At 42.7% G+C, this 15,580-nt stretch overlaps 1 protein-coding gene across 1 annotated transcript in view; it reads right to left on the bottom strand.

The window, feature by feature from the left end:
- The window catches only part of LOC124275856 (nuclear pore complex protein Nup214-like), a 35,520-nt gene that overhangs the window by 8,648 nt on the left and 11,292 nt on the right, over window positions 1-15,580 (bottom strand). The window contains 10 exon segments of the mRNA XM_046711538.1: window positions 613-860; window positions 2,142-2,225; window positions 4,284-4,438; window positions 4,824-4,997; window positions 5,887-6,092; window positions 6,094-6,156; window positions 7,249-7,398; window positions 9,814-9,956; window positions 10,840-11,463; window positions 12,422-12,724. Coding sequence (XP_046567494.1) covers window positions 613-860; window positions 2,142-2,225; window positions 4,284-4,438; window positions 4,824-4,997; window positions 5,887-6,092; window positions 6,094-6,156; window positions 7,249-7,398; window positions 9,814-9,956; window positions 10,840-11,463; window positions 12,422-12,724 — 2,150 coding nt within the window.

Here is a 15,580-nt window from a genome sequence, read left to right as displayed (position 1 = left end):
GTGTGCATTCATGTGTCTGTGTATTTGTGTGTTTGCTTGTGTTTTGTGTTTTTCTGTGTGTTCATCTGAATTGTGTGTGAAAGTGTTTGTGTGTGTGTTCATGTGTGTTCATGTGTGTTCAGTGTGTGTTCATGTTAATGTGGAGCAGTGGGGTAGCCTAATGGTGAAAGCATTTACTCGTCACAACGAAGACCTGGGTCATGTTTCGTGTTGCTAATCTTGAAGATTCTATCGACATACAGTAGTCAATGAAATTAGAATGGCTAAAATATCCACCAATCAGTGAAAAGCATTGGGGTGATGAAGTAATTCATTTGCATAGCGGAATTAGCCGATCTTTGCCATCCTACTTTTTAGGGTAGGCACCTCTGTGATGGTGAAGGGGTGGAGGACCTCTTGATGGGCTAGTGAGTGAGTGAGTATGGTTTTACACCGCTTTTAGCAATATTCCAGCAGCATCACGGGCGGTGTCACCAGAAATGGGCTTCACACATTGCACCCATGTGGGTAATCCAACCCGGGTCTTCAGCATGTCGAGCGGATGCTTTAACCACCAGGCTACCCCACCGCCCCCTTGATGGGTTAGTGGTTCGTGGATGCTAAGACACTTACCTCCTGACTCCTAAATCCCCTATGCTGTGAGTCGGTATCACTGTTGTTGTTTCTCATGGCTGCTATTTGTACACTCTTGGCGGGGTGAAGGTCACTTTGAGATACCGCCAGTGAGATGGCGTTGTTGTTGGTAGGGGGCTTCTTGAAGCTGCTCTGACTGGTCGGGAGGAACTTGGTGCGGTCTCCTGTTGGCTCAGAAAACTTCTCCTTGGGGCGTGCAAGTTGAAGGGGTATAGTCTGGTCACCACCTTTTCGACACACATTCACAAAAGTTTTACATTCATAACAATGAGTGAGTTAGTGTAGTTTTACGCCTCTTTTGCAAATATTCCAGCAATACCATGGCAGGGGACACCAGAAATGGGCTTCACACATTGTACCCATATGGGGAATCAAACCTTCAGTGTAACGAGTTAAGGATTTAACTACAGTCAGGCCGCATTAATCTGAACACTTCCGTTTTTTCATAAAAAATGTTCGGATATTGAAACGTACGGACTAGTGAAACGAACCAATATGTACAACACTACAGTAGAGTTTCTTCCCTTTGACATACCCAGACAAGAACATAAGAACGTATGCTAGTACATGTATCAAATGACTTTATTACAGGTTGTATAACAATCAAAACTCAGAAACTCACTCGGGTTTAAAGAAATCGCCAATGACAGTGGTCTTGGGAAGCAGGAAATGAACTTTCACATTGGTCAATTTGACATTGGCACACTTGAGTGGCAGCATTGTCACAAAGTAAGATCACGTGTCGACCACGGGATCTCATCTGTCTGTCAAAAGATCTCAGCCAATCACAAAACATGTCTGGTGTCATCCACGCTTTGTTGTTGAACCGATAGCGAACATACATTTCTGGGTTAAAGTCTCTACCAAACATCTGGGACGTCTGGATTTGGCGATGACAAATGGCTTAATTTTGATGGTGCCAACTGAGTTTCCACAAGTGAGACCTTTTAATTGATTAAAATCACAAACCAACTCAGAAGTGTCACCTCTCTTATCAATTACCATTGAAGTTTACCGATTAAGATCAGCGCTAATCAATGGTGCTCACGAGGGGATTATGCGAACCTTTTTGGTGTACCACCAGATTAATGAAGCAAAACCAAGTGTAACTAGCTAATCTGTTACCGCTAATTAACATCCGGATCCGGAGAGTGAAGCACCGGATTAATGAATCAACAGTTAATGAGTTTACATTAGTAAACAAGATTGGTTACAGCAAGCTACCGTTCGGATATCGCGGGAATCGGGTTAACGGGGTTCGGACTAACGCAGCCTGACTGTACTAGGCTACCCACCGCCCCTTCATAACAGCAAATTTACAGATCTTGCAAAGCAGCAGTACCCACAAGTAAGACATTCTTTGGAAACCACATTTGCTAAGTATATGAAATAGTTCAAGAACGTAGCTAAACATTACTAAAATGTAAAAGAAATAAATGGTGGAAGTTGCCATCACTAGACAGTCACCGGACTACAGCAAAGTCTCTCTTTGTGAGTCAAGTACATACCAGGGGATGATCGGGGACTTCGAACATCCTCCAGTTTCTCTCGGAGCCCCTTGGCTGCTACAATTCTCGACATTGACAGATTCACTGAAACATCAGGAAGCAGAGAAAATTGTACCATATATTACTGTAGATAATCAGATCTCATAGATAAGCCCCGTGAAGATTCGGGTAAGATTTGTTCTTCAGCAACCAATGTTTGTATTAAGAGACGACTAACAGGATTGAGCGGTCAGGCTCACCGACTTACTTGATTGACACATGTCACTGTATCCCAATTGAATAGATCAATGCTCATGCTGTTGATCACTGGATTGTCTGGTTCAGACTTGATTATTTACAGACCGCCACCATGTAGCTGGAATATTGCTAAATATGGCGTCAACGATAAACAACATCCTAAAACGGGGGGTCGGCTATAATTTGGGCTTTGTGACTTGGCCGATCGTCTGTCATCCTCGTCTGGCACTGGCCACTCTCAGTGCTAGCAAAGACTGGTTTGTGTATATTGCATCCTTGTCTGTTCACAATCCTTAAGCTACAGCACCGGTACTTGTTGAAACAGCATCAGCCTATGCAACAACGCTTTTGAAAGGTCTCAGAAATCAGGACACACCACCACTCAGTTGTATTCATGTCATTACCTTCAGCATCCTCTTTTAACAGGGGTGGAAATAACTTTATAATTGCTAGTGTACTCTGGTACAGTGGCACATGTAAAATCACTTGCCCTGATAATTCTTCCACTATACCGTCCGATTTTCTTGTTGATTTTTTAAATAAAGAACATAATTAACATTGGAAAGTCAACTTGACACCGGTACAGCGTGACATACAAATTGGCTAGCCTGACAAAAAAACACTGGACTGGGGCGTCGGGCAATGGGTTATTTATTTCCACCCCTGATCATTACAGTGGTTGTTTCCATCGCAGATTACCTGCCCCTGATTTTCAATAACATTTTACTGGCCAATTAAACTGTTGACATATGGGAGAGTGAGTGAGTGAGTTTAGTTTTACGCCGCTTTTAGCAATATTCAAGCTATATCACAGCGGGGGACACCAGAAATGGGCTTCACATATTGTACCCATGTGGGGAATCGAACCCGAGTCTTCGGCGTGACGAACGAACACTTTAACCCCCAGCTACCCCACCGCCCCCACATGGGAGAGCGTAAGGTAGGTTTCTTTGTTTCTTTGTTTGTTGTTTACCATCTCACTCAGTGATAATCCAGCAATATGGCAACAGTCTGTAAATAATCGAGTCTGAAACAGACAATCCAATAACCAACAGCATGAGCATCGATCTACACAATTGGGATATGATGACGTGTGTTAGTCATCCCATAAATCGCCTCTTACAATAAGCAGGGAATTTGAGATTGCGAGAACCATGGAAATAGATCCAGGGGTTATTAAAGCACATTGAAATGTTAGCCCTGGAGATGTAGACGACGTACCTTGCCAGCAAGGGCCCCCGAAGGGCCTACTCCACCCAGCATCTAGTTAATCTAAAGAGGAACATTGACCTCTGCTATAATCACACTATTTTGTCTTTGTTGAAAGGGCATGCCCAATTGGGTTCATAGCAATAAAGTCTCATTCCTCTTACCATCTGAAACTTTCATGAGGTGCTACATTGGTCATGTTACTTCCTACAGAATGTGCTGCTGATGAGAACATTGTACATAGATGGTTTTGTAGAGACATGGCAGGTGCATAGTACACCATATCCAGCTTGCCTGACCAGATACATGGTACATGGTTAAACATACCTGGTTTGGTTGACCGAATACAGGGTACATGGTAACACCTACCTGGTTTGGTTGACCAGATACGGGGTACATGGTAACACCTTCCTGGTTTGGTTGACCGTATACAGGGTACATGGTTAAACATACCTGGTTATGGGGTTGGACCAGATACAGGGTACATGGTGAAACCTACCTGGTTTGGTTGACCAGATACAGGGTACATGGTAACACTTCCTGGTTTGGTTGACCGTATACAGGGTACATGGTTAAACATACCTGGTTCGGCTGACCGAACATGGGGTACATGGTAACACCTACCTGGTTTGGTTGACCGAATACGGGTACATGGTAACACCCACCTGGTTTGGTTGACCACATGGTAAAACCTACCTGGTTTGGTTGACCGAATACGGGGTACAGTTCTCTGGGCCAGGAACTGTCTAAGTTGAGCCGTTTTTTCTGGGGACACTGGTGCTGCCTTGGCAAGTCCAGGCTGAGCACTCCCCCTCCCCAGTGAGTTGACCAGGGACGTCAGGTCCGGGGTTCTGGTAGCAAGTACAAACAGACAAAGATGACAGAGTTTTGACATATTGACTGTACAAACAGACAAAGATGACAGAGTTTCAACAAGTTGACTGTACAAACAGAAAAAGATGACAGAGTTTCGACATGTTAACTGTACAAACAGACAAAGATGACAGAGTTTCGACATGTTAACTGTACAAACAGACAAAGATGACAGAGTTTCGACATGTTAACTGTACAAACAGACAAAGATGACAGAGATTCGCCATGTTAACTGTACAAACAGACAAAGATGACAGAGATTCGCCATGTTAACTGTACAAACAGACAAAGATGACAGAGTTTCGACATGTTGACTGTACACAGAACACACAAACAGAACACAGAAGTAGAACGCTATGTTACCTGATGGTGTCTGATCGGAACATGGACATGTTCTGCCAGTCTGCCGAGCGGTTGTACAGCTGCAGGTTCTTCAGATTCTCCTGCAGCTTGTCCAGCTGCGACTGCTGTGTATGGATCAGGTTGTGGTTGCTCTTCACCGCCCGGTAGACCATGTCCGATGTCGGGGCCTGCAGTCTGAAACAAAATATCGCATGCTACTAGTCTACTGGGCCTCCATACACAGAGAAACCTAACTTCAGACAGAATGACCTCCCCTTCTTCACACAGATTGACCTCCCCTTTACAGACTGACCATGCTTCACACGGAATGACCTCCCCTTCACAGACTGAACACCTTTCACACAGAATGACCCCCCCCCCTTCTTCACACAGAATGACCTTCCCTTCACAGACTGACCATGCTTCACATAGAATGACCTCCCCTTCTTCACACCTTCTGACTTCCCCTTCACAGACTGACCATGCTTCAAAACAGAATGACCTCCCCTTGTTTGCACAGAATGACCTCCCCTTTACAGACTCACCTTTCTTTCTCACAGAATGACCTTCCCTTGTTTCCACAGACTGATCTCCCCTTCACTGACTGAACACCTTTCACACAGAATGACCTCCCATTCTTCACGCAGACTGACCTCCCCTTTAGATTGAACACCGTTTACACAGAATGACCTCCCTTTGTTTGCACAGATTGACCTCCCCTTCACAGACTGAACACTCTTCACACAGAACGACCTCCCCTTCTTCACACAGATTGACCTCCTTTCACAGACTGACCTTCATTCACAGACTGACCTCCCATTCATAGACTGACTTCCCCTTCACAGACTGACCTCCAGTACACAGACTGACCTCCAGTACACACAGACCGACCTCCAGTACACACAGACCGACCTCCAGTACACACAGACCAAGCTCTTCTTCACACAGAGGGTACAATGTGTGAAGCCCATTTCTGGTGTCCCCCACCATGATATTGCTGGCATATTGCTAAAAAAAATAGCAGCATAAAACCCAACTCACTCACTTCTTCACACAGGCTTACCTCCCCATCACATCAACTTACCTCCCCTTGACGGCCTTCTTCCTGTCTTGATGCTCCTCCCACTGCTGGTCCAGGATCAGTTCCACCTCCACCAGGCCCTGACTCTGGGCCTGATACTGGGCCTGGAGCTGCTTCAGCTTATCAGCACTGGCTGGGTCCAGGGCCCGTGACCTGAGCAGCTGGTGGTACTTGGCGTCATCATTGCGTTCCTGACGCACCCGGCACTCCTTCCGCCATAGCGAACAGCTCCAGACACAGCGTCTTGTGGTCATGGACCTCTCGGCTCTGCTCCTATGGAGTGGACATCAATGTCTTTATGGCAATGTAACAGTACTTAATAACCCACCTACATAACAGCAGTACATAAGAAATCTGTATTAGCTGTATCACAGTGTAATAACTTAGTGACATAGCAGTCATTAGTAATAAGACAGTGATATCAACAAAATACTTGATAAAAAATGCTGCTTGGTATTTAGCACTTCAGAGAAGTTCACAAGCTCTGTGATTGTACTGACAAATCTAGAATGATTATCACAGATAACATGGGATTTGAACTCATGCGAATCCCACAACATGTAAGGGTCAAATTCAGCAAGCCTTGGGCAACTGGGTCCCTTGGAAAGGTAAAGGTTAGATGACTGGATCATTAAGACTGACTGACTGAGTTTGGTTTTACGCCGCTTTTATCAATATTCCAGCAACATCACGCCAGGGGACACCAGAAATGGGCTTCACACAATGTACCCATGTGGAGATTCGAATCCGGGTCTTCGACGTGACGAGCCAACGCTTTAACCACTAGGCTACCCCACCGGCCCGGATCATTAAGAAGAAAAGTAGGCCAGCGATAGGCAACTGGATCCCCTGGAAGCCTGAAGTGTAAGAGTTTCTTACTAATGTTAGCTGGATCCCAGGAATCTAAAAGGGTCAATGATGACGGGATTCCCTAGAAGCCCAAAGAGTGAGTGAGTATGGTTTTACGCCGCTTTTAGCAATATTCCAGCAATATCATGGTGGGGGACACCAGATATGGGTTTCAAAAATTGACCCATGTGGGGAACCGAACCCGGGTTTTCGGCATGATGAGCGAACGCTTTAACCACTAGGCTACTCCACAGCCCTAAGCCCAAAGAGTTAGTGTCAGCTAGAAGGAGTCAGGGTTGACTGTTGGACCCTGTGGAATTAGTGTCATACAAGTACATAAAGTCTAAAGTGGTCAGGGCAGACTACGCCATCCTGTGCAAGTCTGAAGGGATAGTGTCAGACTTAAGTCTAAAGAGGTCAGGGTAGACTACGCCATCCTGTGCAAGTCTGAAGGGATAGTGTCAGACTTAAGTCTAAAGAGTACTGCTGAAGAAAGATGACAAGTGTCCTGCCGACCTTGGTGTTCTCCTTGATGTCATTGCAGAACTTGGCCATGTCCTCTGTTGCTTTTCTAAGGTCCTTCATCTCACTCCGGGTACCAACCTCCTTCAGACTGTTGCTAGACCTCAGCTTCAGATCTCGCAGCTCCTTCTCAAAGTGCTGCATCTACAACACAGACCAAAGCTGTGAAACCACTGGACAGGACAAATATAGACACAAGGATTTTCAGAGGCAGAGTTGTGATGCAATACAATATTAAGATATATACAACATATGACCATATATGATATCACAGATTATATCACACTACATATATTTTAGTGGTGGTCCGATTAATTGAAATAATCGAAGATTGGTCGAAGTGAATAAACGACCAAGCAATCGAACATGTTTTCTCATAATCGAACGTAACCAATCTTGGAACACTTGTTTGCATCAACAATATTTTTCACAAGGTTGCTTTTGTCTGTGACATTAAATTTAAATTTCATAAGCACAACAAGCTCGTTCCAAGTAATGATTGAATTTATCTTAAAGAATCCAGGAAATCTGTGTTCCTAACATACTAATAATCCTTTAAATATGCAAAATTTGCAAATGGATTTTGTTTAATTTGAAAAAAAACAAATTACTACATGTTTTTCTTGATTTTTTACAAAGACAACAGGATCATTTGATAAATGACGCTAACCCATTATTTTCGATGATTGATCGGTTGTAATGGATCAATCATCAATTATGAGCTTTTAACCAATTCCCAACACTAATATATATAGATGATATCACTCATTGTACACAGGCATCACAGACTGTGTAATATCACTCACTGTACATATTACAGATGGTATGCATCTATAGAAATCAGGCTGTACAAAGACATCACAGACTGTACACAATTATAGATATCACAAACTGTACCTACAGACACCACAGATTGTATCCATCTACAGATTACATCACTCGCTGGACAGGCAGTACACAACATTAGATGATATTGCAGACTGTACACATATGTTGATGAAATTGCTGACTGTACACAGATATCATAGACTGTACACAAACATCACAAACTGTACACGATATCAAAGACTCTACACAGCTGTGGATATTGCAGATTGTACACAGATGCAGATATCACTCATTGTACACATAACAGATAGTACACATTTACAGATGATATCAGACTGTACACAGATATAAGACTACACAGATATCACAGACTGTACACACATGTAGGTGATATTGACTGAACACACATGTAGGTGATATCATTGATTGTACACACATGTAGGTGATATCATTGTACACAGCTGTAGATTAGTTATATCATTGACTGTACACAGCTGTACATTATATCACTGACTGTACACAGCTGTAGATTATATCACTGACTGTACACAGCTGTAGATTATATCATTGACTGTACACAGCTGTAGATTATATCATTGACTGTACACAGCTGTAGATTATATCATTGACTGTACACAGCTGTAGATTATATCATTGACTGTACATTGACTGTACACAGTAGATTATATCAATGATTGTACACAGCTGTAGATTATATCACTGATTGTACACAGCTGTAGATTATATCATTGACTGTACACAGATGTAGATTATATCATTGACTGTACACAGCTGTAGATTATATCACTGACTGTACACAGATGTAGATTATATCATTGACTGTACACAGATGTAGATTATATCACTGACTGTACACAGATGTAGATTATATCACTGACTGTACACAGATGTAGATTATATCATTGACTGTACACAGATGTAGATTATATCACTGACTGTACACAGATGTAGATTATATCATTGACTGTACACAGATGTAGATTATATCATTGACTGTACACAGCTGTAGATTATATCATTGACTGTACACAGATGTAGATTATATCATTGACTGTACACAGATGTAGATTATATCATTGACTGTACACAGATGTAGATTATATCATTGACTGTACACAGCTGTAGATTATATCATTGACTGTACACAGATGTAGATTATATCATTGACTGTACACAGATGTAGATTATATCATTGACTGTACACAGCTGTAGATTATATCATTGACTGTACAGCTGTAGATTATATCATTGACTGTACACAGATGTAGATTATATCATTGACTGTACACAGATGTAGATTATATCATTGACTGTACACAGATGTAGATTATATCATTGACTGTACACAGATGTAGATTATATCATTGACTGTACACAGCTGTAGATTATATCATTGACTGTACAGTTGTAGATTATATCATTGACTGTACACAGATGTAGATTATATTATTGACTGTACACAGCTGTAGATTATATCATTGACTGTACACAGCTGTAGATTATATCATTGACTGTACACAGCTGTAGATTATATACTTGACTGTACACGGCTGTAGATTATTTATATCATTGACTGTACACAGATGTAGATTATATCACTGATTGTACACAGCTGTAGATTATATCACTGACTGTACACAGCTGTAGATTATATCACAGACTGTACACAGACATCACAGACTGTACACTGCAACAGAAGATGCATCTCACCTCTTCCATGATTGACCTGGTAAACGTACTCTCCACTGTTTCATTCACAGAGGGTTTCTCGTATGTTGGCGGTGGTGGTGACACCTCCTCCTCAGTATGCCTGGTCTCCTCCTCGATGTCTCTCTTCACTCCCAGAGTCACACCTGACAACATCACCAAACATGGTTTACTCACACGAAGACCCGGGTTTGAACTGATCTTCAGTAACCCATGCTTTTTGAAGAAGTGACAAATAGGATTGGGTGGTCAGTTAGTCAATTCATTTGATGTATTTATCATATCCAAATTGCTTAGATTGATCATCAATCATCAGTACTGAAATAATGGTAAAAATACAAGTGGGAACCTTGTGTCCGGACTGGGAGCCATGTGTCAGGAATGTGAATCTTGTGTTGGGAATGTGAACTTTGTGGTAGGGACATGAAATTGTGTCAGGGCTGGGTAAATTGTGTCAGGGTGGGGAAAATTGTGTTTGGGATGGGAAAAGTGTGTCAGGGATGGGTAAATTGTCAGGGCTGGGTAAATTGTGTCAGGAATGGGAAAAGTGTGTCAAGGCTGGGTAAATTGTGTCAGGGCTGGGTAAATTGTGTCAGGGATGGGTAAATTGTGTCAGGGATGGGTAAAGTGTCAGGGATGGGTAAAGTGTGTCAGGGATGGGTAAAGTGTGTCAGGGATGGGTAAATTGTGTCAGGGCTGGGTAAATTGTGTCAGGGATGGGTCAAGTGTGTCAAGAATGGGAAAAGTGAGTAAGTAAGTGAGTGAGGAAGCGAGTTCTACACCATTTTTAGCAATATTCCAGCAATATCATGGCAGGGGACACCAGAAATGGGCTTCACACATTGTACACATGTATCAAACCCAGGTCTTCAGTGTGACAACCAAATGCTTTAACCACTAGGCTACCTCACCGACCTGTCAGGGATGGGAACCTTGTGTCAGGATTAGGCATCTTATGTGACACTTACAGGGAAGTCAAACAACTGATCTTGAAATACACTTTAGTACAAAGCAGGAACATGATCTCACCTCTGTTTGTGGCCGGGGGTCGTGAGGGTGCTGGGTGTGAGGGTAGGGGTTGTGGAGAGGAAGACTGCCCAGGGGCTGGAATGGGTGTGACAGTCTGACCCATGGAAAACCCACCAAAACCCACTGCAGACTGTTTCTGTGTTGAAGGTTCGGGGGGTTTACTGAAGGAGCTCGCTCCTAATATTGCTGATGTTACACCTTGAGTAGCAGCTGGTGTTGAGGTGGCAGTTGGTGTAGCTGCAGCTGCAGCTGAAGTCACCGGTGGTGTTGTTGATGGAGTCTTGGGGAAACCAAACCCAGTAAAGCTTGTTGATGTCCCAAATAGGGACTTGCCTCCTGGCTGACCAAACCCACTAGCAGGAATGGATGATGTTGTGGACGGCACAGTACTAAACCCAAACGATGACGGCTGTGCACTTTTTTCTGCATCAGGCTTGGTTGCACCGAACACTGACTTGGTGCCAATAGAGGGTGAAGAGACTACCTGTACTTTGGTAGTGGCAGGAGAGAAGGCCGTTGTTGCCCCTGAGGACGATGGTGTGAAGGACAGCCCTGTTTTCTGACCGATAGAAGATGGTGTCACATTTGCTACCTGAGGGGCAACTGGTGTGAAGGACTGGTGACCTGTCAACAAATAACACAGAATGGGTGAGTGAGTGTGTATGGTTTTCCGCCACTTTTAGCAATATTCCAGCAATTCCAGGGACACCAGAAATGGGCTTCCTACATTGTACCATGTGGGGAATGGAACCTGGGTGCTCGGCGTGACAAGCGAATGCTTTAAGCACAAACCCCAACCCCCTACACAGAATGAGCAGGAACTAACTGGGTCACAGGGATAACTAATAAGGTCATTGTAACAATCTGTGTCTTCAGCCACTTATTCCTTGTCCGAGTCTAGTATATTTTGGTCTAGTTGTCAATGGGTCAGCGAGTGAATGGACTCGGTTTAACACCCCTTCGAATAGTATTCCAGGTCAACGCAGCGTCAATGCAAGAAGAGACCGCCTCCGTGGTGTAGTGGTAAGAGGCGTCCACCCGGAGAGCGGAAGGTCGGGTTCGATCCCGACTGCGTCAAACCAAAAGAGCGTTACAATATGGTACTTGTTGGTCCCTACCTTGCTTTCGGCATTAATGGGTACAACAAGGACTGAAGTCAAAAATTTCGAGTCAGTATAATGTGTCTGAGTGGGGTATTCATGCTTCACTGAAGCGTCATGGTATCTCAGTGGGCTAGCACTATAAAACCAGCTGTGTTATTTCTAAGTACCCATCCTGCACCACCCGTGAAGATCCGGGTTAGAATTGATCTTCAGTAACCCATGCTTGTCATAAGAGGTGACTAACGGGATCGGGTGGTCAGGCTTGCTGGCTTGGTTGACACACGTCATTGTATTCAAATTGCATAGATCGATGCTCATGTTTTGATCACTGGATTGCCAGGTCCAGACTCGATTATTTACAGAACGCCACCATATAGCTGGAATATTGCAGAGTGCAGCATTAATCAACAACCAAACCAAACCATCCCCATATTCAACAACCATACCCACACCCAATCCTGTTATTTCCATGTACACACCTGGCAAGTCAGATGTCAGCTGACTTGGTTTTGTCATAAACTGGAAAGAGCTGCCAGTGGTGGGAAGAGAGGATGTCTTTGGCTGTGAGAACAATGATGCTCCTGGTGTGTCTGATGCTGTCTTCAGTTGTGAGAACAACGACGCGCCCGGAGTGTCTGATGCCGTAGTGGGGGCCTTCTGTACAAACTGGAATGAACTTCCTGTCTTGGGAAGAGTTGACCCTTGACCCAAGGTTGTCATTGGCTGGCTCAACTTTTGTGCTCCCAACATGGCTGGTCCTGGTGTGGAAGCCTGTGCGGAGTCTGGAGCAGATACGGTAGATAATATACAGGCGTCTGAGGCTACATCTACTGATAACATACAGGTCTGTGGATACATCTACTGATAACATACAGGTCTGTGGATACATCTACTGATAACATACAAGTCTGTGGATACATCTACTGATAACATACAGGTCTGTGGATACATCTACTGATAACATACAAGTCTGTGGATACATCTTCTGATAACATACAGGTCTGTGGATACATCTACTGATAACATACAGGTCTGTGGATACATCTTCTGATAACATACAGGTCTGTGGATACATCTACTGATAACATACAGGTCTGTGGATACATCTACTGATAACATACAGGTCTGTGGATACATCTACTGATAACATACAGGTCTGTGGATACATCTACTGATAACATACAAGTCTGTGGATACATCTCTACTGATAACATACAGGTCTGTGGATACATCTACTGATAACATACAGGTCTGTGGATACATCTACATAACATACAGGTCTGTGGATACATCTACTGATAACATACAGGTCTGTGATACATCTACTGATGGATACATCTACTGATAACATACAGGTCTGTGGATACATCTACTGATAACATACAGGTCTGTGGATACATCTACTGATAACATACAGGTCATAACATACAGGTCTGTGGATACATCTACTGATAACATACAGGTCTGTGGATACATCTACTGATAACATACAGGTCTGTGGATACATCTACTGATAACATACAGGTCTGTGGATACATCTTACTGATAACATACAGGTCTGTGGATACATCTACTGATAACATACAGGTCTGTGGATACATCTACTGATAACATACTGTGGGTCTGTGGATACATCTACTGATAACATACAGGTCTGTGGATACATCTACTGATAACATACAGGTCTGTGGATACATCTACTGATAACATACAGGTCTGTGGATACATCTACTGATAACATACAGGTCTGTGGATACATCTACTGATAACATACAGGTCTGTGGATACATCTACTGATAACATACAGGTCTGTGGATACATCTACTGATAACATACAGGTCTGTGGATACATCTACTGATAACATACAGGTCTGTGGATACATCTACTGATAACATAACATACAGGTCTGTGGATACATCTACTGATAACATACAGGTCTGTGGATACATCTACTGATAACATACAGGTCTGTGGATACATCTACTGATAACATACAGGTCTGTGGATACATCTACTGATAACATACAGGTCTGTGGATACATCTACTGATAACATACAGGTCTGTGGATACATCTACTGATAACATACAGGTCTGTGGATACATCTACTGATAACATACAGGTCTGTGGATACATCTACTGATAACATACAGGTCTGTGGATACATCTACTGATAACATACAGGTCTGTGGATACATCTACTGATAACATACAGGTCTGTGGATACATCTACTGATAACATACAGGTCTGTGGATACATCTACTGATAACATACAGGTCTGTGGATACATCTACTGATAACATACAGGTCTGTGGATACATCTACTGATAACATACATCTGTGGATACATCTACTGATAACATACAGGTCTGTGGATACATCTACTGATAACATACAGGTCTGTGGATACATCTACTGATAACATACTGATAACATCTGTGGATACATCTACTGATAACATACAGGTCTGTGGATACATCTACTGATAACATACAGGTCTGTGGATACATCTACTGATAACATACAGGTCAGAGGATACATCTACTGATAACATACAGGTCTGTGGATACATCTACTGATAACATACAGGTCTGTGGATACATCTACTGATAACATACATACACATCTACTGTCTGTGTGGATACATCTACTGATAACATACAGGTCTGTGGATACATCTACTGATAACATACAGGTCTGTGGATACATCTACTGATAACATACAGGTCTGTGGATACATCTACTGATAACATACAGGTCTGTGGATACATCTACTGATAACATACAGGTCTGTGGATACATCTACTGATAACATACAGGTCTGTGGATACATCTACTGATAACATACAGGTCTGTGGATACATCTACTGATAACATACAGGTCTGTGGATACATCTACTGATAACATACAGGTCTGTGGATACATCTACTGATAACATACAGATCTGTGGATACATCTACTGATAACATACAGGTCTGTGGATACATCTACTGATAACATACAGATCTGTGGATACATCTACTGATAACATACAGGTCTGTGGATACATCTACTGATAACATACAGGTCTGTGGATACATCTACTGATAACATACAGGTCTGTGGATACATCTACTGATAACATACAGGTCTGTGGATACATTATCACAGTAGCCACACCAAAGAAAACTGTTTACTGAGAGTGACAATCTCCAATCATTCATGCCACTTGTATTGGTGGACAGGGTTAGGTACCAGCCCTGATTTAATTCATAGTTGATTCACCTTCATTTTGATATAATGTTGTTTTACATCAAAAAAATAATCATAATCTTAATTAAAGTCTTTCCCTTCCAGCAGGCTAATTTGAATAGATTGTAATATTGTTAAAACAGGTCTATTTTTTCTTATTAAAGTTATTTTCTTAATTTCAAGGGGTAAAAATGCAAACCTGTTCCTCTTTATTGGTCCAGTTGTAAGTGAAATGGGAGTCACCTCGGTCAAGCCATCTAACCAATACTCACAAAAAGATTAACATGGACTGGAGCGTGTCTAATTTGCTATTTGGAAATTTGAACTGACATTTTCTTCAGATTTATTGTCTCAAGTGGTTAGGTGAGAACACAAGCACATCCCCTATTGAATATTGGACCATTC

Source organism: Haliotis rubra, unplaced genomic scaffold (genome assembly GCF_003918875.1).
Source record: "Haliotis rubra isolate DU_JTF1 unplaced genomic scaffold, ASM391887v1 Scf203, whole genome shotgun sequence".
NCBI classification, from domain to species: Eukaryota; Metazoa; Mollusca; class Gastropoda; order Lepetellida; family Haliotidae; genus Haliotis; species Haliotis rubra.
This window is presented reverse-complemented; position numbering and strand designations above follow the sequence as displayed.